Below are 27856 nucleotides of genomic sequence, written 5' to 3' on the forward strand. Positions count from 1 at the left end.
ATTTTTACATGTCCTTTGCTAAGTTACCTACCGGAAATAACCTTAAACATTATGTAACTGTTGTAGGCTTATTTGGCTTTGAATCTCTGGCGAGTGTGCAGGAGATTTCAGTGATGCGTGACACCAACACACTGGATTAACAAGTGAATAGATATGCAGTAAAGGGAGAATGTTGACGCAATAATATGTAAAGATGAGTTTAAAAAAAACCCAAAAGAAAACAAATAGTGGATATTGCACGATACTGCATCACGTACACGCTTTCCTCCCCTATAGCAATCCTGTTACGTAATACTCCAAATCTCGCGATATTTCGCTCATGGAAGTGTCAGAGTGTCAACAACGGCCGAGCAGCAGCAGCAGTGTCCGGAGCGGAGCAGGGAGGTGGGAGTCAAGAGGCTGTTTAAACGTAGGGTGAGTTAAATCACATTTCCGACCACCTAACGTGAAATATGAAAGCGCAATATATTCAGTCAGTGTTCATAAATGTGTGATGTTTTCATGCGATTGTAGGTTAGTTTTTGAGCACAGCTTTACATTAGCACTAGCGCGCTAACGTATAGCTCCTAACTTGGCGGACCTGTTAGTGTGAGCACACAAGCTAAACGAAGCTACCATTAGCATTAGCTTGGCTAGCTCTGTTGTGACTTTTAGCTACACTATAATTTTCGCTTTTGCAAAGCGTATCCGATCGTCCTTTATTTGTTTTAGTGTCAACAATGTAAACTGTCACATTCGTTATAATGACATGGCTGTCAGGATCCGGAAACGTAACATTTTGGCGTGGTTAGCGATAAGGTTTTGCTAGCTAGAGGCCCGTTTCTTATGGAGTCAGAGCTAGCCAAATAATTGGCACCGTAGGTTAACCTATCCACAGTCCGTAACCTAAGCCACCCTAGCTAGCCACATAGCCGAACGACCTCGACAGTGATAGCCAGCTAACGTTAGCGCCAATGACTTGATGACACTGTAGGGTGGGTTGCATGGTAGCTCGCTTTGGCTCTGCAGCCTCATCGTTCCCGTTTAACGCTAGTTGTCCCCGTAGAAAATGTTTCCAAGAGGCCGACAGTCTTCGGCCTGTGTACCTCCTAGGAAAATTAGCACTATGTTGTTGTTTTTCTCTGTGACAGGTCAACACATGCAATTAATGGCGCTGAACTGATTGTAGTTCTCAACAGGTGCATGGCAGTCATGTTATGTAGACTGATGCTGCAGGTTGATGCATTAACAAGTTAAACCATAAGCTAACATACACTAATAGACATAATTGAGTATTCTGGTCAGCTAGTTGCTGCTGGATAATTGTTGATAATGGTCTAAAGCCAGCACATATTCATAAAAAAAGTTGCACTATTTAAATATTTGGTATCATTCAACCATTACAAGTCCAGGTAACTTGAGCATCAGCCGTTTGAATGCTGATAACAGCCGATAACAAGTTGCTGTATTTTTTTTGGTCTCTTCTGCAGAAAATTTGTCTGAGATGGGGGATGATCGACCTTTTGTATGCACTGCCCCTGGATGCGGGCAGGTATGTTTTTTGAATGTACTAATTCATATTACATTTTTTATCTCTATATCACCTTCTTTTGCTATCTTTACATTTTGCACCTCTGATCATTCAGTTAAAAAAATCTGTAACAAATCGCAGCACCTTTCTTATTATCTCTATATGAACCATCTGCAAAGAAAGCAGGCGTTCTTAATTATCTCGCATCAACTCAAATCAAGTGCTTTTGATTAATACTTTGTCACTTTTCATCAGTACATTAGACACACTGATGAATCACTCTTCATTATTTACTCTATTCTTTAATACTACTTTTCTATCATTTTTCTTATTTACTGTGTTATTTTTTTGCAGAGATTCACAAATGAAGACCACTTGTCAGTCCACAAACACAAGCATGAAATGACATTAAAATTTGGGCCTGCCAGAACAGACTCTGTTATCATCCAAGGTAATTAAATAATCATCACAAATACCATTTACATTATATATTATATACTATATGAATATATAGTATACAATACTACTGTGATGTCTCTTTGATTTTATAAATAAATTTCCCCTTACTAACGTAATGCATGCTTATTCTTTTTTTTTCTCCCCAGACCAGACACCCACACCCACACGTTTCCTCAAGAACTGCGAGGAGGTTGGGCTATTTAATGAGCTAGCCACCTCCTTTGAACATGAGTTTTCCAAAGCACACGAAGATGACCAGAGGACAAAACACCCGGTAAGGAAAAGGATGAATGGCACACTGTTGGTTTGCTCAGGTTATCAGGTAAGAATAATATCATAATTTTATATTTTATATTATCTTAAAGGTTATATTCATCTTCTGCTCTCTGCTTAGGCTGCACCGTTACAAACGCCGTCGGAAATTAAAGTTGAAGAAGAACGTCCTTTAAAAGTGGATTCTTCCTCTCCTGGAAGTCCAGATTCTTCCTCCAGCATGTCAGACAACAGCAGAGACTCAAGGGTGAGAGGCAAGGTACAATGCATTGCCACAAACTGTGCTTACATGTGGCCTGCAAGCTGATTTGCAGATTTACTGTTGTTTCAATCAACCTCTGGTTGCCTGTTCATGCAGAAAATATACATTTATGAATGGAGATTATATGGTACTGTTTAAATTGTCAACAGGAGATTCTCACAAAGCCTGTGGCAAGCTCTGCCCCCACTCCAACCATTGTGCGTCCAGGCTCTCTTCCCCTACACCTTAGCAATGATGCACTACACCCAACTCTGCCATCTCCAACATCTGTCATCACGCAAGCGCCACCCTCCAACAGACAGCTCAGGTATACCACAGTGTTCTCCTGTTTGCATTTGTTGAGCCCTGGGAAGGTATTTGCATAACATCGTAAAGCTGAGGTAGTTGCTGGAATAATGTATTTTAAAATATATTAATTTAGTGGGAAAATTAAGCTCTGAATAAGGGGAAAGATTTCAATCTCGTGTATATAGAAATAAAAGCAAAAAATAACTCTACCAATTAATTATTCAAAGCTACAAAATCATGGTCATAGCTTGGCTCCTGAAGAGTTAGTGATGTACATGCCCCACATTTCTAGATAGGCTACTGCATTATAGAATCATAGAGAGGTTTGGCAAGAAGATGTATTTGTTAACACTAAAAATGTCATGGGTTTTTTTTTTTTTTTTCAAAGTTGAAAAATCATTAAAAATGATTTAGATGGAGATTAGTTTTGTTTTGGTTGAGGTCTAATTTATTGATTTTTCTGTCAACTTCTGCTTCCGGGTTTAACAATGTAGGTGTGGTTGGAAGCTAACAGCCCTCTACAGCTTCATATTGCTTTGATTCTACAGAGGCTAGGCATAGTTAGCACTAAGAGAGCGCGCCACTGGGAAAAATTAAATACTTGTTCAGTCGGGCTCTCAATCTGTTGGCCTCTTTTGCTAGTGGGCACAGAATGAAGGAGCAGCCATTTACAATGATCCGATTTTGTCAACAGCTCCCCAACAAGTGCTTATCCACTGGTGAGGCACCTCCCTAATGGGCAGACGATCCCTCTCCTGCCCAGTCCGCAGATGACCTCAGTTATATCTGTAAGTCATTTAAAGTCTTGGAAAAATAATGTAACAAATTATATATTTTATTAAAGAATTTTCATTAAATTTACCATTTTCCATGTGTGTTTCTCTTTCTATCTTGTTTATTTGTTGTAATGTGGAGCTCGCGAGGCCAGTGAACTCAGTGCCTAACATCCCTGGGATTCCAGGACCTCCAGTTGGTGGGGCTAGCAGCGGCTCATCCTCCCCATCTGGATACAGTCTGCACTCTGAGACCAAGATGGTGAGATGATCAAGCATACCGTAATTATTTTGTGGGCTGCGTGCACTGAAAAACAGTTCTCATTTCTCAGAGTTGAAAAATATCCTCTTCACTAAGTGTGTGTTGTATTTAGTGTGATGAAATTGGCATCACGTCTCAAACACCTCTTTTAGTGATATTTTATTCCTTTATAGAAGTGCATAGATTAGATTATACTATTATACTTTATTGATCCCACAATGGGGAAATTCACTTGTGACAGCAGCAAAAACAGAAGCAAAAGGTGCAAATATAAATTACAGGAAAAAAAATAGTTTGAATGAAAAATATAAATACAGATCAAGATTTATATAAAAGCTATGGTGGTGATCTAAACAGAAACTACAACATGATCAGGTGGTGCAGGTGTTGTTGAGTCTGACAGCAGCGTGGCCTGTGTGTCTTTGTAGCGGCTGAAGGCAGCTCTAACTCATCAGGGCCCAGGAGCACAAGATGGGTCTGGTGGGGGGGCAGGATCCATCCCTGCTGTCCCTCAGCGACAAGAACAGAGCAAACAACCCTCTCAGAACTCTGATGCACCATCACCTGCCCAACCCCAGGTAAAACACATGCCAGGTCCCAACTCGGTTCAAAATCTAAACATCTTCTCAGCCTAAACAAGGGAGTATTTGGAACTTCCTAAGTAAATATTGGACAGTAAGAGAAGCAGATTATGCTGCACAAGTGATCTTTTTCATTTAATAATTTAATGAAAATTTACTTTTAAATACTGGGCTACACTGTAATAAAAGTTGTTGTCTACCCTGGTAAAGACATTTGGTTATTTATAGGACTTTGTTTGAAGTGTAGTTACCATGCACAAAAGCAGAAAGGGTGATATTCAAAAACTATAATGGACATTTTTGCTCCTTTTGCCCAAGACTGTTTCTGAACAAATATACGCTGAAAAATTAAATTAAATAGAGGATTGGGGATTGGTTTGTGTGCACTAAAGAAAAGGTAAACAAGTTGATATTTTGATGGTTAATATGAGCGTTGCATTTAGTGTTTTTCATCTTGGATGCTTAAGTTTGATTCAACATCTCCCCCAACCTCCTCATTGCCCCAGGTGTCCCCTGCTCAGCCAACTGGCGGCAGGCGGCGGCGAGCTTCAGAGATGGACCCAGACGAAAGGCGGGAACGCTTCCTGGAGAGAAACCGGGCAGCCGCCTCCCGCTGCAGGCAGAAACGAAAGCTGTGGGTTAACTCTTTGGAGAAGAAGGCAGATGATCTTGCCAACATGAATGTGTCCCTGACGGTGAGTCTTCCATTTTTCTGTCACAGTTTTAGTGATAATTTAAACGGCACACACATTGGTCATGCCGGGAATGATCGTGCTGTATGCTTTGTGTTGCCATCAGAACGAAGTAAGCCTACTGAGGAATGAGGTGGCACAGCTGAAGCAGCTCCTCCTGGCCCACAAAGACTGCCCGGTCACTGTTATGCAGAAGAAGGCAGCTTTCTTAGGTAACCATTGAGCTGACCAGCGTGCTTCTTGCACTGTATCATTTCTTCTGTCAGGATCCATCTGTCATCTCATCCATCTAATGTAATCTTTTTACTCGCTCACCTCTCTTAAGGGTGAATGTTTCTTTCTCTGTCTCTAGCTGCAGGAGGAGAGGAAACCTCCAGGGATGGTGCCGGTGAACCCATCGGCTCCCCGGCGGCAGTTATCCAACATGGGCCGTCACCACCCGCCTCAGCCTCCAGTCCAGGTGCCACCATCAACGGGCTGAGTGTCCGCGCTGCAGAGGCAGTGGCTATGTCGGTCTTAGCCGGCATGGGGTCGGGCCAGCCCGGAGGGGTCGTCATGGCAACGCAGTCACAGTCAGCTCCAAGATGATGTGCTGACGCAGGTAGCCAGTATAAACTCGAGTGGCATTTGGAGGCCGGACTGGTGCAAAGCGTTTGAAAAGAGGGACCCACCCTCAAACCCCACCCCCAGACTAAGATACTCTCCTCCCCTCACAGCCAATGATAATCACACAAAGACACGGCACAGTGCCTCCGTCAACCCTCCAGCAGGCTCTGTCACTCTCTGTATGTAAATAAGAAAAACACGTCGGACACTCGCTCTGCAGGATTTGGGGTCATGTCTTGTTCAGTCGTGACATTTGAAAAAGATTTTAAATTGGGATGAAAAGTATGAATGAAAACTTTTTAATGTCAAAATCTTCAGTTTATTTTCATTTCACTTAAAAATGCAGCTTCTGTCCAACTTTAGTCCCACACGCTGGCTGTGATGTGGTTGGTTGCTTTCCAGGCTGACAGTTTTACTTGTATTTTTCATTTGTATGAGAAGATTTTTATGCCTAATATTGGTCGTCGACATAATGTGTGCTAATGCAGTGAAAGTACAGTGAGAGATTGGCTGGCTGATTTCAGTAAAAGGCAGCCTGGAAAGTTTTTCTTATGCTCTTTTTATGTTTACGTTTCAACCTGTCTTTTATTTCTCTCTGTGTTTCCTTTTTGAGGTAATTCTCCTTAAATACACATGACGGTTTAGTCAGCCGAGTGCATAACAAACCAAATTATAGATGTGTACACAGTTTACCCTGTGAGTGTGTGCCTGACTTTTTTTACCATCAGTTTAACCCATTTGGAATGGATGTCATTACATTAGATGTGTATGTATCAAACCCTATTGACTGCATGGATTACTCAAGGCTGAAGAATACCACTGTTTGTGCTTCATACTATCGCTGTTTATTGATCTGCTTTTCTTCTGTTTTAAAACATCAAATTACTGATGCAAAAATTATCCTTGTCATGTAAGGATTCCATCCTCAGTGCTAATGTAACACTTTTGAAATGGTTAGCTTTAGAAGGCCTTTAAATGATAATCAAACAAAATAGATTTTAAATCATTTACCCTGGCATTTCAGTTGTGGAAAGGAGTAGTGCAATATATTTTTCTATTGAATATCAATGTTCTTGCATTTATTTGTTGTATGTAGCCCAGCCACTGAGAGGGGTTTGGTCCATTTCAGTTGAAAGCTAACATTATGAGGTGACCAGAGAAAATGTGAAGATGAGTATTAGTGAATGAATGAGATGGTAAGGCAATTAGTCCACATCTGTAGAGAAATTACAGATGGCCTAGTCTTCGGTGCTTTCTAAAATTTGAAAAGCCGTCTTGTATCATGAAGTAGACTTACATATTTGTGCAAGGTGCTTCTTTTAAAATTTAAGTTTTGAAATGCAGATTGTTTTATACCGCAGTGTACTTCCAAGACTATCATGTTTTTTTTCCCCCTTTGTCACTCTGTGTTTTGTTTTTTTAATAACGTCATTGTTTTGAGATGGGTTTTTCTTCCATTATGTGATTTGTATGTCTTTCTTTTTTTGTTAAAGAGCATAGATGTCTTTTATGTGTTTAACACAGGTTGAACCACATGAAAAAAAATGTCTCTGATATCTTTATGGAGAGAGTTTGTCAAATACTCAGGCTTCAAGATGGGAAAAATTACTTGTGTATAGTCTCAACTAATGAATACGTTGTCTCGGGCAAATAATAAAATAAATTAATGAAAAAACGAGTCCAAGTGCCTCCTGTATAATCATCACGTTCAAGTCGCATAGCTAAGCTTCTGCTTTTCCAACTAAAATAAACATGCTGTTTTAAACAACACAACACTCCTGAATGTATTTCAGGTGAAGAGCAAACAGAATTTAAAGGAGTGCGAATATTTCATGGCCAAAAATATGAGTCAAAATGAATGCCGATGATGTCGCTCGTTATCTGCTGGATGTGTAAATATGCAACTGTTGGCAAACAAGTTCACTATTCAACCCAAAAGTTGATGAAATGTCTGAGTTGTTATGTACAGCTTCTTTTCACTGCCTACATGTTGCCAAAAATGCAGCTGTTGCAGTTTAAGACCCTTCTAAACATCTGGAAAATAATATTCAGTCCACTGCACAATATTTCTTTCACAGAAGACATTTTTCTCGTACTCACTGTGACTAACAGAGCAGAGTCATTGTTAATGTTATAAATAACACCATGTGCTTTTCTGTGGAAGCAATTAGCAACTAGACAACCATAAAGAGTAGTTGGTCTTTGAAAATGAAATGTCAGCAGCCTAAGTACAATTTCTTAAGTACATTACTTAAGTAAAACTTTGAGGGTACTGTGTAATTCATCATTTCATGGTAGTTCATACTTCTATTCCGCTACATCTCAGAGTTAAATATGGTATTATTAACTCTACTACAATTATTTTAAAGCTAAATTAGTTAATTTATATTTTGTATGGATTATTACATATTATCGGTTGCACCCCCTAGCAGTATTTTAAGTAATTAAAATGGCTCCTTTACCAGCTGCAACATTTTAACGCTGTTATTCAATAGTATAATCTATATTATATATATATATATATATATATATATATATATATATATATATATATATATATACTGTGGTATTGCTGTTTTTGCTCAAGTAAGGACCCAGAAAAGCTTTAATTTCGTTTTATGCAACTTAAAGTTGTTAAAAATCTTTAATTTCGTCTTTTATTGTGTAGCATTTTTCATCCGCATGGCTGGTTGATTTTTTTATATATATATATATATATATATATATATATATATATATATATATATATATATATATATATATATATATATATATATCGTCACACTGTTAAAATAATCGCCTAAGTAATTTTTTGTCAAAATTGTTTTTTTACCACCTATGGTAAAATCGCCTACATCCTCAGTTGATCAGATCATGTGATTTTAACCCCTTTAAGATAATGACCTATGTCAAGTGTGTGACTTAAATGGATTTATTATGCCTAAGTCAAAATAAAATGTGAACATGCCTTTGTGACTTAAGCAAGATATGATAACACTTTATTTTGAAGGTGTCTACATAATAGTGACATGAGTGTGCCATAAACATGACATGGGATGTGTCATGAACATTAATGACACTTTGAAGTAACATTAATAAAGTAATATTTCTGACAGGCTTGTGTGACTCTTATGTAGACACCTTCAAAATAAAGTGTTACCATATCTTGCTTAAGTCACAAAGGCATGTTCAAAAATGGCCTTAGTCATTTATTTCTCTTAAATTACATAATTTACACACAGTGTTATTACTGTCAATAGCCATCCTTTGCTACATACTTTTTGAGTGAAATGATCAATAAATGTCATATGTTACACTTTTGGTGAAGTTTTTTGTGTTTACTGCAAAACTGAAAAAAATGTGTTAGGCGATTATTTTAACAGGGTGACGATATATTTAGTGGAAATATTTCCAGAACAGCAGGGTTGTTTGTTGAGGGACTTAAAGGGTTTTTCAGAGTTTACACTGTACGTTATTTTCGGAAAACGGACCGTTAACTATTAGCTAATCTAGCTAACCGTTGTTAGCTCCGTGACTCCGGTTAAATAATCCATAACAGGTATAAACTGGGGGGCTGTTGTCCACCTGAGGGCAGGGTGGCAGGTGAGCTGGATCTGGAGGAATGTTGTTTCTCCTCCCAGCTGTAAAAACACAACAGCAGAGGGAGCAGAGAGCTGCTCCATCCCACCGACCTGTCACAGCAATTACCGTCAGCCCCGGTCATGTGACTGATAGACTCCTCTGGCGAGTTGTTCCCATCTCCCACAGTCATGGCGGTGTCGGGGAGTCGCGAAGATGGAGTAAACACCGCCACAACTACATCTTGATTTTTTTTTGTTCTTCATGCTGGACTGTTCCTGCCGTGTACCGAGTTATCGTAAACATCCCGCAGGCTGCTGTGCTTCCAACGATGGCCGACCGCGGCGTTGATCTGTCGGCTTTGCCTAAAGAGGTCAGGGACCAGCTGGCGGAGTTGGATTTGGAGCTATCCGAAGGTAATGTTTCTATACAGCGGCTTTAATAGTTTGAGCAGCGGCGGTCATCAGTGCAAACGAAAGTTAAAGTGCGGATCTTGAGCGTGTTTATATGAAATCAGCAGCAAACCGCCGTCCTGTGTCAGCTGGGTGAGACTCAGCGCTGCTGCAGTAGATCCGGGCACGACTACAACAAATGATAAAAACACACTGACCTCCTTTCCAAGCTGTCATTTCTCCATCAACTATCCTTGTAGCTTCTATTCTACATAGAGGCATTTTTTGTTACATAGATTGAGACGCATGGTATGAAAATGTGTGTTTATGTTACTAATCTGAATTTTTTTTGTCTTTTTTCATCCATGTTCTTGTTTTGATCCACAATATCTGCCCGCACATTTGTCATATATTACTCATCATCACAGTCATATAAGCATATATACTCCTGTTGAGGAAAATGGGTCAAGTTTGCCTTCCCGCAGGCCCTATGTGTGTGTGTGTGTGTGTGTGTGTGTGTGTGTGTGTGTGTGTGTGCAGCCTCAGTGGACACTAAATGATGCTGAGGTCCCTCCAACACTCAGCTGCTCTTAGAGCCTGAACCCTGAAACTGCAGCAGATATAACAGTGCTATTTGTTTTATAAGAATGACTGTGGGAAATGGGAATATGGCTGTTATGCAAGTCTCCTCCTCACACTGTGAATCACAGTGCAGCAGCTTGATTGGTGCTGTGCAGCTCTCAGGTGCCCGGGGGTGGATGAGTAATGTTATGTTTCACATGGAGAGCCAAGCAGGGAGATGTATGGGCCACTAATGATGCCTCAGACACACACAGATACCTGGAGCAGCCCTGCCCACGCAGAAGAACAGGTGAAACTTAACATCCCATGAGGAACTAGGTGGAAACTATTACTGTGCACTTATTTTATTTTCATTTGGGTTATAATATAAGAGCCAGTGTCCGGAATAGTTTCCTCTCATTCATGAAAAGGCAACAAATCTTTCCTGACATGTGTTTGACGATTTGAATAGACAAACAAGCTGGCAGCGTTTCCCTCACAACCAACTGCAGATCTCAATGATTTTCACTGTCACTTGTTACAATTTGACAACAAGATCAGACCTTATAATGTACAGACTACAATATGCAGACATATTGTTATTGAAAAAGCAATAGCCTCCATTTAGTTTAAATGTATCAATTTACATTTACTGTATGATCTTCATTATTTTATTTATTAGTCAACTTGACACGGTGCCACAGAGCGGGACGGTGCTAGGCTTTGACCTGAGCCACTGTAGAGTTGAGTGTGTGTTCTGGTTAATAATAGACACCAATTAACTGTGTGATAATGAGGCTGAATAATGGAGGAGGGGATGCTCACCCTGTGTTCAACTCACTTAACGTGGACGCAGTGGATGATAGGAAATCACTGTGCAGTCAAGTTTATTATTTGTACTGGAATATAGTAATTGTGGATAACAATATTTATCTTACAATGCTTAACCTGGTGTGGATATTGTTTGAGCAGTGTGGTCTGATCCCCATTTTTAAATGTGTAATTTAAGAGCCATAGAGTGCAAATGGTGAAATTTTGATTGGGAAATGGCTTTCACACTTCCCATGTGTCTGAAGTCTTGAGATGTAAGTTTTTAATTAAGTGAAAATGTAGAATAACGGATGTGATCACAATAATTTAAACAGAGTAGATACACCTTGTAAATGTATTTAAATATTATTTTAAGACTGAAAACTAATACCACTTTTAAAGGTGTAATATGTAACTTTTCAAATTCAGCTCCCGTTAGAAGCCTCCTGAATGTCTGGATCTTAAGTTATCAGAGAAACAAGCTGAGCAAACATTAGAGGCAGCGTGGCTTGCAGCCCCTCCGGGACATCCTTTGTCTGCTGAACAACATTGTAGAAACACTGTTTTTTAACGTGCAACTACTATATTCACTGTTTTTACTGGTTTTAACCTGTTTGATTGGGCGAGGAGGAGACCCCTGCGGATAATTTAGCTCCTGGTAAAGACCTACCAACAATGAGCACTGAAGGACTCCTAACTGAAAGGAGCTGACTCCAGGTGCTACATGCCGCATCTGGACCATATTGACCACCTTTTATTATTTTGATTGAAAGACCCCTGGTGGAACAAAATTACATATAGTGCGTTTAACTTTATTAAATTAAATTTGTAGAACACACAAAGTTATTAACTTTTTATTAGAGGTGCAACTTTTACTTTAACATTATCAATTCATTAATTAATAAAATTAAGTTAAAAAAAACAAAACAGCAGAGGTTCTATTTTAAAATAGATTAGTGCAGTGCCCATTGGACATTACATGCAGACCACGACAACGTCTGCAACTCCATAAAACACTTACTTTTCATAAGGTACGCACACCATCCAGCACATACACATTGAACATTGATATTCGCTGGAAACTATTAGAATATTATTGGAAAATCGAACCTTGTAGCGCACTTAAAAACTCTGAAAGATAGGCTAAATAGATTTACAGATGAGATGAGTCAGGCGTGGACATCCAGAGCGAATTGGGTTACTGACCAGGTGTAGGCCTATCACACAATGGGGCGGAGCTCCACTAAAAGGCATCCAATCAGAAACACGTCCTACGTTAATAATGATATTTTGAAAAATGAACTCAAAAATCGTCAAAATCGAGGATGCACACTTTTGTGCCATGCGCAAGCCACATACGAAATCTTAGGTCAGTCTGACTAGCGGTCAGACACACACACACACACACACACACATACTCACACACACACACACTCACACACACACACACACACACACACACACACACACACACACACACACACACTTCCTGCTTTTTTATAGATAGATTGTTTTGGCCAACTAACAGTCCAAAATACAAAGATATTCAGTTTCAGTTATATAAATTGGATATAATTACTTGATTTATTAAAATTGTTGACAATCAATTTTCCACACTACTGATTCTTTTTATTATTATTATTTAAAGTAAAAGTAAATAGAAACATGTTTTTAAATCAAAGTCTCAAAGTAATTCTCTTCATAATGTCTATCAGGTCTCAAGGTAATATAACTGACTCGAGTCAGGACAGAGTTAAAGTTGTGTGTCTTTGGTCCCCTCCTCTTCTGTTTACAGTCTTCAGTGTTTCTGCTGTGTAACAGCTTGGAGACAGCTGCTGCTTTGCTCTGATCAGATGGTCTGGCTTGAGCAGCCAAAGTGTGAGTACAGTCAGAGTCACCTGTGATGGTCTTAGTGTTTAACGGCTAAAGTGTGAGTGCGTGGTAAGGTGACACCACCACTGTGACTGACCCTCTGCTGGGGACTCAGCCTCAGAGGACCACAGCTCCATCATTTGTAACTTTAGATCAGAGAAGACTCTTTCGCTAATAAAAAAGTCCCGGTGCTATCCAGATGCCCGGTCCCGTGTCCACGTCTTCCAGCTTGATGAAGTGCGTTCACCGTCTGCTCAACTCTGACGGGGCCAAGGAGAGCGGCAGCTGGCCGCCCCAATGAATCTGAGACCTTCTCATGGATATCTTTTACATGGCAACAATCAGCCTATTGTTGTCCTGATACATGGGACTCCCCTAGCAACGAACTGAAGAAAATATGCATCAGCAGTTTTTTTCACAGCACTAGTTTTGGACTGCAGTGTGTGCGAGTGCCTGTGTGTGTACTTGTCCGTATTTGTGTGCAAGTCTGTATTTGAGAGAGAAAGAGAGCAACTCCACCTACTTTAACCTCTGTGACTGTAAGGACACAAAGAAAGCCATTGAGGGGATCAAAGACTTGGTGATTGAGCCAGAATGGAATTTAGAGCACTGAACCACAACTGTTTAAGCTGCTCAGCTTGGGAGTGTGTGGGCATCGTAGTGTCTGCAGCTCCTGTATTTATGTTGTGTACGTGATTGTGTGACAGCAACCAGAGACGATTTGCTTCACACAGATGCTGTTCACAGAAGACGACAGGCAGCTCATGGCATCCACTAAATGTCTGTCACACAGAGTCTCGAAAACTGTCCGGTACCAATAGTCGGTGTTGAATGTGGGGTCAGATTTATAGTCTTTTTTTTACTTTTTTTTTTCTTTCTTTAAGGCATGCACTGATTTGAATCATAATCTTGCCAAGATTGTTGTTGTATAGCTGCTTGTGTTAAGACAGCATTAAACATTTGAGGGGTTTGGCTTCTTTTGTTAAATGAAAAGAAGAGTCTTGTAGATATTCTTTATAAGAAGGTACCATCATGGTTAAGACTACGTTCAGTCCGTTTATTCAGTTTCTTCTGTTTAACTCACAGTTGTTTTGGCAAAAGATGAAATATTGCAGCTGTGATAATACATAAACAACATGTCCACACCACCACCACAGCCCCATGTGTTGTTTTAACACGCTTGTTTTCAGTTTGAATCCCTCTACAGAGTCTATAACCATATCCACCATATATCTGTGAGGCTGTATTCTAGCACATTGCTACATTGAGCTAAATGCTAATGTCACAATGACACTGCTAACACGCTGATGTTATAATGTTTACCATGTTCACCATCTTATTTTAGCATGTTAGCATGCAGCCATTTGCTAATTAGCAGCATAGCTGAAGCTGGTGGGAATTTATTGATTTTACAGATATTTGGTCATTATGCAAAGTATTGGAAAGATCTGAATCTTTACCTAATGCCGTCACGAGTCGACAACTCAGAGGATTGTCAATTATGACAATTCATCCTGAGGGGAACATGAATGTCTATACCAAATTTCATGGCAGTCCATCTAATATTAGTTGGACAGAAGGGCCAACAGACCGTCATTGCTGTCCCTAAAGCAATGCAGCTAGCATGGCTCTAAACATACAGGGTTGAAACGTGGATCTCATATCGACACGAGTATTAGTGCATTTCAAATGATACAGCCCTACTCATAAGCTATGATGCATGCCATCTGCACAGTCCCTATAAAAGGCTATAAATGCATCACATTTCCAGTAAAGCAGACGGACAGTTCCACACAGACTGCACAGCTACATGGAGTCATTTTTTGCACTACTTAATTCCACTGCTGTCTCCTGCTCTGCTGTAACTTTCCGGGCTCATAAGTGGATGTGTTGATTTTGTAGTGACCAGCGTGCATCCTGCTGCCTGTCTGCGATGTGGCTGCTGCTGCTGCGGAGAGGCAGGTTTTCATTTCGGCAGCCTGTTTCATACTGAGAGAGAGAGAGAGAGAGAAATGAGAGATTACAGTCCTGCCTGCGTCTCTCAATCTAGGTCACAGAGCATCAGGGGGCAACACGCCTGGCTCATTTAGCCTGTGAGTCACACTAGGCCAGGACTGCTGCTGGGGATCTCTCTCTCCCTCTCCCACCCGCCCTGACACCACCACTGCCTTCTCCCTGTCTGTCAGGCTGCTGTTAATCAATGCTTTATTTATTGGCTACAATTCCATGAAAAGACCAAAACAACAATGTATTTGTCCAACTTTCAAACCATCATTTCTACGACTTCATCTGTGGCAGCATCAAGCATTTTCTGTCCTAAGATGTTTTGAAAATGTTCACAAACATACTGTATTTTTTATTTTCTTAAAACAGCTGGCCACTATAGTTTTGTGTAAACATTATTCAAAGTGAAGTAAATCATGCATTTCTTGGGGATTTTCAGCCATGGCTTAATAAACAGTTCATGCACTGCTGAGTATTTATGGAACCTGGATGACGTATGTGTGATCAAAAGCTCAAAAGATAAATCCATTAAACGACAGTTAACAATTAATCAGAGATACATTTGTGCTGTTGTCATTTTTAAAGCAAAGATACCAAAAAATGTTGAGGTTCTGCATCTAAATTGTGACAATTTGATGCTTTTTTTTCATATGTGATAATAAACTGAATATCTTGGAAAATAAGTATAAATTACTCTAAGCGTAAACCACGACTTGAGCAAATAATTGGCAGATAATCATATAATTTGGAAAGAATATCTCACTCAGATTATTTTGACTAATATTGGAATTGCAATATGTTTCATGATATTGGAGGGAATGATCATTCATTGTATCATGTTTTCATATTCACTGAAAAATATGCTAAAATGGATCAGTGTGTGATTTGTTTTTTTTTTAAGACCTGTACCAAACAAAGATGTTTTTCTTTAGTCTGAAGAATACAATTTGTAGGCAGGGATATCTTTCAGCACCAACATATTTGACTCAGAATGGTATTTTAACACATACTTTTTTTAAATGCACACCCTGTGATTTGTATATTGCACTAGTCCATACTATTACTTAAATTCCAATAAAATTGTTGAGTCCTAATATCACCCAGTAAAACAATATCTCCCGTAGATGTGTTTTTGGAAAACAGAAGAGATCTATGACTCAGAGGACTAAACTATATCAGGCTTTGGATACACAGACAATACCTGTTAGTAGAATTAGTTCATTGCTAGTTTCAAGCTTTTCATGGGATTGTTGACAATAAGAAAAAAATAAAATGTCAGCAAATGTATCCTTCTGGGCTGACGGTCTGGAAAATACTGACTGTGTGTGTGTTCACATATGTGGCCACGCTTACGCAAGCAGTTATTCATGCATGTGTGTACTCACAGCATTGACATGAACAGGAAGGAAGCTGATTTAGCCTATCTATGTAAAAGCTCATTAACTGTTTCAGAGGAGCTGTACTCTGATCTCCAGCCAGCGCTCCAGGACACAGACTTGGGTTTACACCACAAAAAGGGGGTCTCTTTTGCCCCCAATGTCACACTGAATTAAAAGAAATTTCTTATGTTTGTGGAAAAGATTACAACTATTATGTAACAGCCCATGTGTCTAATTTCCCCCTGCACACAGACCCACACACACATAAACACTGAATACATTGAAGCCTTGTGTACAAAAATGACTGAATAATTTAGATGAGACTTGAGCGCACACCTCCACACAGACACGCACCGTCAGCTGGGTAGCTGAACCACCTCACTTTCAAGTCCACAGAAAACTGCAGGTGGGCTCTCAACCTTCTTCTGCCTTTAAAGCTGTGCTTCACTGAACCTGCTGGTAATCCAAATAAAACGTCTGATCTATTTGTCCTCTTACTTCTGCAGCTTGTAGCTAAAAGTAACACATCACAAGATAAATGACAGTGGTGGAGAGAGAGAGTGGTCAGGTCACTGTGCTGTTCACTGAATTATTGAAAAATGCCAAGTGGAAGTAGCTGCAGTCAGACTGCCTGTAGCACGTGCTTCAGACTCTGTGCACCAGTGAGTCCACTGGCATTTAATCCAACTTTCTGTCTGCTTTCTGTTGACAGACTGAGCTCACTTGGACAATTTGTTATCTGCATTTTGCAAATGAACAAGAGTCCCAAGTTATAATTATTTTAATTGTCAGTGTGTTGATATTTTGAAAAATCATTTAATCAGGAAGAAAAGTAAATGTAAACGAAAAGATGAATTGTTTTGATAATTGTTTAAATCCCTTTATCAAATAAAAAGGTCAAACATTCTCTGAATGCAGCTTCCCCAGTTTGAGGATTATAGGATATTGCATTTGCAATTCGATTTTCATTTGAATAGAAAAATACATTAAAATGATCATATTTTACAATATCAATATTTTTCTTTCTTAAGCCTGTAGTGTCTGTAGCACTACAAAACTTGAATCAGAACGGTTTTGGAAACATTTAATACATATTGAGCCTCCTGCAGTTGTGTTATTATACTTGTCCATATTTTGATAAAACTTTTGTTTAATTGCACAGCCGTATCTCCACCATTGTCTGATTTGATTGATCAAATTGATGATACCTAAGGCGACTTCTTTATATCGCTTCTGTTATCTGACCAACAGAGCAAAACCCAAAAATATTGAGTTAACAATAAGAAAAAAAGTGGATGAAAAGCGGGTTTATTTTTGCTTGATCAATAATTCCAATGAATAATTCTCTATAAACTGACTGACAACCCTCTTCAAACTGTCAATGTTTTTAGTTTTATTCTTAATTTCTTAGTTGCTTCCTAATGCATTTCATGTGACTGCCCTCATGGTGCTCGTCTGTATCATCACCATAGTTTTACATTTCATGTTCCCTCATGCAGCACTACATGGACCTGGTTGCTATGGACACGGCCCATGTGGTACCCCCTACCACGCCCTGCCCCCAACCCCTTCGCTTAAACACACACTTTTACTTTGTGATTCCCCTTAAAGCCTTTCCAGATTAGTACGGCCATATGTTGGAGCTGCATGTACAGTAACACAATTGAATGGTCTGCTAAGCTTTTAAAACCATTACAGAGGAAACATGAGGTTTCTGCCACCCGTTATCACTCGCTAAGATGTGCTGTTCCAAAGGCTGCTCCAAATGTGATGTAGTTGTTTCTTGCCTGAATTTGGAGCAACCTGCAGCCCTCAGTACCCATAAAGCATAGGAAGCATGCAGGCCAGTGGGTCCATGCAATCCTCATCAACCCATAAAGGCAGAGAATAAGTGACCATGCAGTATCTGTCCTGGTGATAAACCTGGATATTTATGAGTTAATGAGGGGACCTACCGTTGTTTTGTTTTGTTCCCAATCTATAGATATGGGGTGTCACAATTATTTAAATCCATAATTAATTTAGACTGGCTTTAGGTTGTTTTAAGTTTAAAGTCACAGTTCGAATCAGTGAACTGAAACCTATGCCATTTTTAGCCTATCAAGTCTCGAAGATCAAGAGCTCATTTTTTTTTATGCCCTGATAGCTGAAATTCACATTTTCAAATTCTTCTTTAAATCTTCAAAAATGTGGAAGTTTTTTGTACAAATTATCTTGACTTGACTTGACTGCAGAATCTGCTCACCAGAGGCAGCTTTTTACATCTTTTCCCCAGCTCATAGAACCCTCACGTGATAGTTATAAAGAAAAAAACAAAATATCCAAATTTGCTCCCGTGCTTCAGAGATATCCCTATCTCTTAGCTTGCATTATCATCATGGCCTACTCCCAGTATTTGATACCAGTGTGTAAACCCCACAGGATAATTTGCTCCTGCAGGTGTTAGGTTCCACCTGTAACGGCTTTGCCACTAAGTGTTGAAGTGTGTGTGAAGGGTAGTGTGTCAGCCACGCCCTCTTCTTTCATTCTGTCTGCTGTGTGCAGACTGAAGGAAAACATTTGGGGACAGGAGAAGGAAGGGAGCTTCGTTTCAGTTGACTTGCTGTATTTCTTTGCTCCTTTGCTTTGTAAACCCTGTTATTACTTCTACTGACCCTTAAGGCCAATTGTGTGTGTGTGTGTGTGTGTGTGTGTGTGTGACGTCGTCACTGCCTGTCGCAGTTGATTTTAACGAGTGTGTGGAGTGGAACATGAATCACTCTGTTACCTGAGTTGGCCGCACCCTGCCTGCTACTCCAGAGGGAAAGAATCACTTGAGACCTGCAGGGTGTGTGTGTGTGTGTGTGTGTGTGTGTGTGTGTGTGTGTGTGTGTGTGTGTGTGTGCTTAGGGCTTTAGGCTCATTTAAAGGCACTTCTTTCAGTCACTAATGCCTGTTATACCAGTTTTATTGTCTGAGTCAATATATGTATGTACATGTACATCTGCTTTTATCCTGTAATGCATGGTGAAAGAAGGATTAGATTGGATAACATTTCACTTTGGCACAGGGGTGTCTGGAGGGTTGGGGGTCCAGGTGGTAGTGTCACTTTGGTGCAGAGTTTATCAGGATGGCCACTGAGGGGGAGAACCTGTCCCTGAGGTTTCTGGCCTTGGAACAGAGAGTCCTGTAGCGCCTCCCAGACACACAAGCCTGTAGTTGGGGTAAGCGATGTTCCTGACAGTTCTACACAGCCTCTGCAGACACGGCTTGCACTGGACTGACTTATTGGTATGATGCGGAGGACCAGTGATATGTTGGACACTTTTCACCACACTCCTTAGTGTTTTCTGGCCCGAGATAGAGAAGTAGCCATCCATAATGTGATGCGGTTGGTGAGGATGTTCTTGATGGTGCTGTGGTAAATATTCTCAAGAATCTGAGAAGGGGATTAAACTTTCTTTGGTCATTTTTGGAGGAGGAGATGGTGGTTAGCCTTCTTGACAAGGGTTGTAGTGTTAAAGGGCCAAGAGAGGTCTTTAAAGATGCGGAAACCCAGAAACTTTCAGCTGGGGACACGCTCAACCTCCGTCCCACTGACACTGATGGGAGTGTGTGCAGTCCACTTCCACGTCCTCTTTGGTCATCTTGGTGTAGAAGATCAAGTCGTTGTCAGCACACTAACTCATTGTTGTTGCTGATGAGGCCAACAACTTTTGTGTCTTCTGCGAAATTGATAAGGGTGTTGAAACCATGTACAGGCGTGCAGTCATGATTGGGGTTGCTGTTGAGGGAGAAGAGGATTCGGCACACAGCCCTGTGGGACGCCGGAATTCAGAATGAAGGTTGGGGGGGTGTGGTTGTCTAATCAAACAGACCTTGATCTGTTGTTTAGGAAGTCCGGTATCCAGTTGCAGAAGGAGGTGTTGATACAGAGGTAAAATAGTTTGGTGATCATTTTTGAGGGGATGACGGTGTTGAATGATGAACTGAAGTCTGTGAACATCATTCTCACGTAGGTCCGGCGGGAGAGGGCATAGTGTAGCGCAATGGTGATGGCGTCCTCTGTATTCTGTTGATAATTTGGAAGGCCTCCAGTGTGGGTGGTAGGCTGGTTTGGAGGTGAGCCAGGAGCAGCTGAAGCACTTCATGATGGTGGGAGTCAGTGCAACAGGGAGAGAATCATCAAGGCTCGCTACAGTGTCTAGGCCTGAGCATCACCTGATCTGAAAGAGATGCCACGTGCCTTCAGCAGTAATCGGACTTCTCTGTTCATCCACAGCATGTGCTTTGTTGTGAACTTGTGATACCTTCAAGGGTAGTGACTCTGTTGTTGTTGATTTGGTCCAGAAAGGAGGTGTCAATGTCCGTGTGGGAGTCCGGGGTGGCCTGTTTGTTCAAACTGCTGCTCTAATACACAATCATCAGTTTATAGTTCCCTATTTATATGTGTTTGTTAAGACATTTTTTGTTGTTCTTTCCCTTTTCTGTTTCACAATGACCTTGAGAAACTTGGGAAGAGACAATTGAAACTGCTGTTTGTGTGACTTGAGTTTATTCATTTGGCTGTTGAGGACTTTGTTATCCAGTTACTGTATGTAAATCTCAATGACAAAAAAGGGACACTGTTTTATTGTCCTTTGTTATACTGACTCAGCTCCTTAAGACATTTAACTGTCTTGATCTCAGCAATGATTAAGGGACATTTTGTAGGCAGTGGAGCAGTTGTTAAGACATCCTGGTGAAAAGATATAATGTGAAATGTGTATAAAATGTACACAGAATATTTACATTTGATGCAGTGATGCATCCATAAACTTCAACTGCTTCATTGAGTTTAAACATTACAGCTTGTATGAAGAGCTGGAACAAAACTGTCATGTAAGATGATTTTTCCAACCTTAAATCGATCGAAAGGGAAATAAGTAAGCTTGGATGCTCAGGGGTTTGATAAAGATTTAATAAGTTTTGAATGTGGTCAACACTATTACTCCTCAGTAATAAGTGAACCACACGCTAACCTGTGTGTTCTTGTAGACACACTTGCAGTCCGGACATGCTTCCTAAACTGTCGGCTCCTCCCCTGAGATGTTTGCTCATTCACAGGCGGACAGCAAGTATACACATGTATAGACACACAACTGTCATACCAGATAGATGCTTATACAATGGGCCTCATGCAGTAATTTTCTAAATTTCGTATATATTTTCTCTGAATGTTAAAAGACAAAAAGTGAGAAGTCAAACCACAAAAAGGCTGTAAGAAGCAGTGGTGAACTCAGTGTACACTGCAAAAAAGCCAACTTAAATCACTGATTTAAGTTGGTAAAACTTGGAAATATAAATTATTGACATTTAGGGCAATAATGTAAGTTAGCACAACAAAGGAAGCCAGTTGTATGCTCAAAAACAAGTTGGTGAGTTGTTGTTACTTATATCTTTAAGTTGGGGTTCAAAACAAGGGACAATAGTTCTGCTAACTCTTATTTCTTTGTTGTGAAATGCGGGAAAGCGGTGAAATTCGGTCATTAGCGAAAGCTAGCGGCTAACTCATGCTAGCGGCTAACTCATGCTAGCGGCGCTGCTTGTTACAGCTACAAGAGTAGCCATTAGCGTACCAATGCTAACTCAAAATTGTGGTCGCAACATTAGCTGACATTTCATAGCGCTGTTACAATCGTGCCAATTCAGCACATTGCAGAAGTTAGCAGAAGTAAGGATTAAAAGTTATTACAATGTAAAATTATAAATTAGTACAATTTACAGTTGAGTTGACAAAAATCTGAATTCAGAGTTGAGCAAACTCAAAAACAAAATTTAAAACATTTAGTTTAATTGTCCAACTTAAAATTTTTATCGAAGTTTGTTGCCTTGAAATTTGGAGTTCACCCAACTTTTCTTTTTTTGCAGTGTATGGGTAAATAAACTTTATCAAAGTATTTTGTGATTTCTTTACGTAGCCTCAGAACTGGTATTACAACCTAAATTAGATTTTATGATATTCATGCTTTTTTTTCTGTTGCTCAAAATTAAAATGTATGTTTTCTTCCTTGTTGGACAAATACTTTGTGGATTGTGGAAAAAAAGATTTCGAGCTTTTGAGAAATTTTCTAATAAAATCTGATCAAAAATAAGAAATCATTAGTGAATCCCAGAAATGAATACTAACAAAATAAGAGCAAGTTGTCCTGCATGAGGCCCAAGGACCTTAACTGTGAGTATAGTTTGTTATTGTTCACTCTATCTCACTTTCCTTGCAAGAAAAATATAGCTGGATTTGCTTTTTGTCTGCTCATTAGGAAACCTCTGTCAGAGAGACTGGAGAAATACTGGAGAACATGACATCATCCTCCCTTACAGGAAACATGAGAGAGAGAGACAGAAATGTTATGGATACCACCAAACGTATACAGGATTATTTTGTCCAGGTTTGATATGAAATAAAATCAAACATTCTGACATTATTTATTGGACACATTCTGTATGTCCTTTAGCTGTGGTCAGGCTGATGTGTGTGGACACACTGAGTGGGTGGTCTTTGGCTGAGGGAGATGCTTGTCCTGCTGGCAAGAGGAGGCAACTGGGAGGTTTCATTAGGGTGTTTGTTCTACATAGAAAAATGACCAAAAACTACAAAAAATAAAAAAACAAGCCTTTAACCAACCCTTCAACAAGAAGGAAAATAGAAGAAACCTAGCTGAGGAGCAATCCCTAAAGCAGCACAGACAGACATGCAGTGGATGTCGTGTTACAGAATAGACCAACATAATACAGACGACCAAACAGACAAAAATAATACATAGAATGTAAATTAATATGAAAAAAATGAACCAGAGAAAGAGAGGGGTAGCAGTGCTTGTGAGACACAAACACCAGTGGGTGTAACAACCCCTCTCCTCATGGAAATATCACACTTATATCATATCAACAAATGCAGAGATGGCACAGTACCAAACAGAGGGCCATATGGCATCCTTTATCCTGGACCTTCATATATTACCCTCTTACTTGTCTCACAGCCAAAGTCTAGAATTCAACTGACTTATTTGGAAGATCTGACTTGGAGCCCGAAGAGATGTTGTGTGGCGTCTTATCTTCAAACCATGTTGACATTGTCTGTTCTCTGTGAGATAACAGCAGGAAGTCCCTGTTTTCCCTGTTATATTTTGACGTGCCTGGATTATTTTGCAGCGAGCAGGTGTCGACATGTGTTTAAACTGTTATCCTGAGAAAGCAACCGAGTGAGATGCAACGAGGGAAAGGGAAGAAGCAGGGAAAGAGAATAGAGGTCGGTAGCTAATTACTATTCAAACGGAGTGCCTGTGGGGTAGAAGGAGAGAGCAGTCTCGCTGCAATTCAAATAATCTGAGGTTAGCGAGTGTGAGAGTGTGTGGGGCTCGGAGAAGGCACATCTTTGATGTTTCTCTCCACATAGTGGAAAAATAAAACATACGCTCTGAGGTGAACGAGTCTTCTTCAGCAACACATTTGTCAAACCGAGACGAAAGAGGAGAGCTTTCGCAGCTTCGTGCAAAGCCTGACTGTTACATTTGTTCCTGAAATGGTTTGATTGTAACCTCCACCATCAGGACAGACGTGACTGGGTCGCTGTGAGAAAGTGGGTTAACGAGTGAGGCCCTCATCATCTCAGCGGAGCCGTGCTTTGCCTCTTTATTGAGTTTATTGAAGGCCAATTGTGAGCAGATTCTAATCTAAGGTTTTGAAATATATTTCTATAAAAGGATATGTTTTATACAGCTCCGGCTGTTCAAAGTGCACTGAATAAAACATATTATAATGGTTCCTTTTATTTTTCTCATATCCTAGTTTCGCCACATTTTCATTTCCTGTCTGATATTATGCAGATCTGGTCACCTGTAGACTAGTCACCCCTTCAAAGAGTTTTAACTCTTTAGCTCCCACTGCTGGAGCCTGGATCTCATGATGCAACCATAAAAAAGCAGATGAATTTCAAATCATCCAGATGGAAGAGTGATTACTTTGAGATTCATTTAATGCCATGCCAGCCCCTCCCCCATCACTGACTCCATCCCTCTCTCTCTCTCTCTCTCTCTCTCTCTCTCTCTCTCTCTCTCTCTCCATGTGTGTCTTTCTGCAGAGAAACTGCCTGTTCACATGAGCTAAAAATAAATCATGTGACTGAGCGAGGCCAACTGTACCGTTCATGCATTACTTATGGAAGTGTTTGCTTTTCTTCCCTTTTTATCCTTAGAAAAAAAAAAGTCGCAGAGTAGATATTGTGTTGGAGTGGGCTCTCAGGCGATATCCTCCAAACATGAGCACTCTCATTTTTGTCAGCTCATCTGTATTGTGTCAGCAGTGTGGTGGTTTATCTGAGTAGATGTGCAATTTGCTGAAATCCTGTTTTGTCTACTGTGCTGAAGATTACCTTTAAAGTTATGGATATTTAAAGCTAAGATGAACGGTCAGTGTTTAAATATCCAATTGGATCTGTGTTTTGTCTGCTGTGGAGTTTGAGATGATATGATCATATGTTATTTTCCTATTTCTGTCTTCCAAAAGTAGAGAGTCTTAGCAAATTGTATTGAAAAATAACAAAAGAAGGGCACAGAGTGTCACAGAAAAACAATTTTTTTTAACGGGAAACTGCCTTATTCAATTCATTTTTGGGGTTTAAATGATGTGGTCCGTTTGTTTTGGAGAGGAGGACACCTCTGTAGATAATTTGACTTTTGGTAAAAACCTCCTTAATTATGAACACTAAAGGAATCATAGCAGTGGTGGTGAAAACAACAACTCCCATCATCTCTTGCTACTAGACAACATCACTAAACTCGAACGTCTTTTGTTATTGCTTTGATTGAGAATACCCTAGCAGCAGAAAATTACATATTGTGCATTTAATATTGTGATATGTTTTAAATAATATATTGAATAGATTTAACTATTTAGTTTGCCTTGCAGTTGTTGTTCACCCGGGTCAGTGTTGCCAAGAAATACTCATCTAATCTCTATTGTCTTCACCACTGTGCATCTCAGCATCCTAATTTTCAAATCAGGGATTAACAGTCGGAGCTCCAGGAGATAATACAACTGCAGAAGAGTCCCTGCTGGTCACAAAATAGGATCATCAGACCGGCCGATACCATTGGGAGTGTGAACAACCCAGGGTCATTATAGAGATAGGTTTATTTAGTTTACAGTTTTGACTGTTTTACAGTTTTGACTGTTTTACTAAGTCATTGTGTTATCCAGTTGTCATGATGAAAGGAAGGTTTGAGAGTGGCCGGCAGCCATTGGCGGACATACTGAATGAGTCATCACTGCTCAGCACAGTTGCTGGAAAAGTGAGTACAGGCTCTCCAGATGGATTTTCAGTACGTGTCTAAAATCTGACAGATTTGCCCACAGAGGAATTTGGCAGAGTCACTGCATCCAGTGGAGAAGCTCAGTCTGCCTGTGTTGTGTCTGGTGGTGTTGGACGAGGATGCAGATGGGTTGTCTGCAGGGGGGACAAGAGGGACATTTTGATCTGCTAGCACTTATGATTGGAGATTCCTCTTTCGGTCCTCTGGATGCACCACCACTCACCACTCACCCTTTTTGGTCTCTTCTTCCTCTCTGCACTCATCATTTTCCCGTTTTATCTCTGAGTGTCTCCCACCTTTCTTATCCTCTGCTTTCATGCCTCTCTGTTTTCTCTCTGCGTCTCTGAATCATCCCATCCTTTGCCCACGCTTCCGTATGTTTCCAAATTTAGTCCTGTTTTGTTTTTGCCTTCGTGCTTTACTTGAGGCTGGAACCGAGCCACATCTTTGCCGCCCTCAGCCATCTCCGGAGATTACTGCAACAACTGTGTGCATCCATCTGTGTTTACATCTCCTCCTTTTACAAAGTTTAGTTTTTATTTCACCTATCTCTCTCCTCTCTGTTGCTCTAATACCATTGTTGTGTTTGAAGATGTGGTGATCATTCCAGAAGTGTTCAGAGTATTACCAAACTATGAAAAATTTGACACTTGGCCCTTAGTAAAGCATTAGAGTCATATTTAGATTAATCTTTTTTACTCATAAAATTACATTTTAGCAAGAATATATAAATATCTGTTATGTAACACAGAATGGAAAAAAGATGTTGAATGTGAGTGCTGTTAACACTGTGAGTGAATTTGTGCTTATTCTAATCCCATCAAATATAAATTGACCTTGCGCCATCATGCCTGGTCTCTAAGTGAAGTCACTCTTCTTCTCTGTGATCTTTTCCAGGTGACATTACACAGAAGGGCTATGAGAAGAAAAGGACAAAACTCCTGGCTCCCTTCATCATCCACACTCCAGGTAAAAAACATACCTCTGCAACATTAATCCTTTTAATTTTATTTTATACTTTACTTTAGAAACACCATGTCATTCTTAAACTAACTGAAAGCAGAAATGTGATCAGTTTTATCTAGTATAGCTCTGATTTACAATCTACAACACAATGTCATTTAGCAGACGCTTTTATCCAAAGCGACATACAATTGAGAGTTAATACAACACAAGCAAAGATGAAGTCAAGAAACATAGCAAGAGTAAGTTCTGTGGGTTAAGTTTGAGTCCATTAGGACCTAAGTGCTTTTAGGTCATGCAAGTGGTCAGTGTGATAGGCTACCTAATGTGATCTTTTGATGTACTTTAGAATCAAGCATTGAAAATATGGCACTTCAGAATAAAAAATTGGATACAGCCACAAAAGTTTGAGCTCCACAGATATTTTTTCATTACTTTAAACATCTCAAAACATAAGAACCCATGTTTGTTAGGCACTCTTTTCATTAATGTAAATGTTAACACATTCTCTTCTTGTCTGTGGAATGCTGATCGCTTCGCCTGATTTCGTTCCGGTCCCAGTAACTGCAAATTAAGAATAATCTTCTTGCTAATGGTTTTATTTGCTCATATAGTTCATATAAAGGCATCAGTAGTAAACTGCGACTGTTTCACACTCCTTATAGTTGCTTTAAGTGCATGTTCTCAAAAAAATTGCAGAATTTATGAAAACATTTTCAGAAGTCTTCCCTTTTTAGTGAGCGTTTCATTCCACAACTCTCTTCTTATTTTAGTGTGAACATTGATTTTCCTCTAAAAGGCAAGAATAACCCTAACCCTAGGTGACAGAAATGTTGGCTGATCCTGTTAATGCAAGGAATGAGACTGCACTATAAAAAAACAATATTCTCTTGTCTTGACAAAACAATCAATTAATAAATGTTTGTTGTGTTTATTTGCCAGTGGAGCCGCCGCGTAGGAATGACGCGCAGCCTCCCGCTCCCAGCTCCTCCTCCAGCCACGCCCCTCCACCCTCCAGCTCGTCCCGTTACAGAGAACGTCGCTCACGCAGAACGCATCGTAGTGGAGGAACCAGGGATGACCGCTACAGATCAGGTCAGAACCAAAAAACTACATTCAGCGTGACATTTTCCCCAAAATGTAAGACACTTCTGGTGCACTGAGGACATACAGTTACGCTCAAATTAGCCCACATCCGCTCCACTTGTTGCGCCAGCGTGTTTTTCTGCTCAAACACTGGGCTCTTTCAAAGGGACCAATT

At 40.1% G+C, this 27856-nt stretch overlaps 2 protein-coding genes across 10 annotated transcripts in view; both read left to right on the forward strand.

Annotated features, from left to right (window-relative positions):
- Positions 1-343: 343 nt before the first annotated feature.
- atf7b (activating transcription factor 7b) lies at positions 344-6415 on the forward strand. 7 transcript variants are annotated; one of them, XM_059330055.1, is made up of 12 exons: positions 344-414; positions 1470-1531; positions 1865-1961; positions 2116-2291; positions 2364-2501; positions 2654-2811; positions 3487-3580; positions 3708-3827; positions 4256-4405; positions 4915-5103; positions 5207-5312; positions 5453-6415. In XM_059330055.1, the coding sequence occupies exons 2-12, from the start codon at positions 1484-1486 to the stop codon at positions 5686-5688; spliced, it is 1512 nt and encodes a 503-aa protein (XP_059186038.1). In that variant the 5' UTR covers positions 344-414; positions 1470-1483; the 3' UTR covers positions 5689-6415. The 7 variants fall into 7 exon arrangements, with proteins under 7 accessions (XP_059186038.1, XP_059186035.1, XP_059186036.1 ...); XM_059330052.1 differs by lacking the exon at positions 344-414 and having other exon boundaries at positions 2364-2489; XM_059330053.1 differs by lacking the exon at positions 344-414 and having other exon boundaries at positions 2116-2243.
- Positions 6416-9362: 2947 nt separating this feature from the next.
- The window catches only part of dip2bb (disco-interacting protein 2 homolog Bb), a 51995-nt gene continuing 33501 nt past the window's right edge, over positions 9363-27856 (forward strand). For all 3 annotated transcript variants that reach the window (XM_059329019.1, XM_059329020.1, XM_059329021.1), the window contains exons 1-3: positions 9363-9701; positions 26530-26601; positions 27538-27690. In XM_059329019.1, the coding sequence (XP_059185002.1) occupies positions 9617-9701; positions 26530-26601; positions 27538-27690 (310 nt within the window). In that variant the 5' untranslated portion in view covers positions 9363-9616. The remainder of the gene's footprint in view (positions 9702-26529; positions 26602-27537; positions 27691-27856) is intronic.

The sequence above is a fragment of the Centropristis striata genome, chromosome 3 (assembly GCF_030273125.1).
Source record: "Centropristis striata isolate RG_2023a ecotype Rhode Island chromosome 3, C.striata_1.0, whole genome shotgun sequence".
NCBI classification, from domain to species: Eukaryota; Metazoa; Chordata; class Actinopteri; order Perciformes; family Serranidae; genus Centropristis; species Centropristis striata.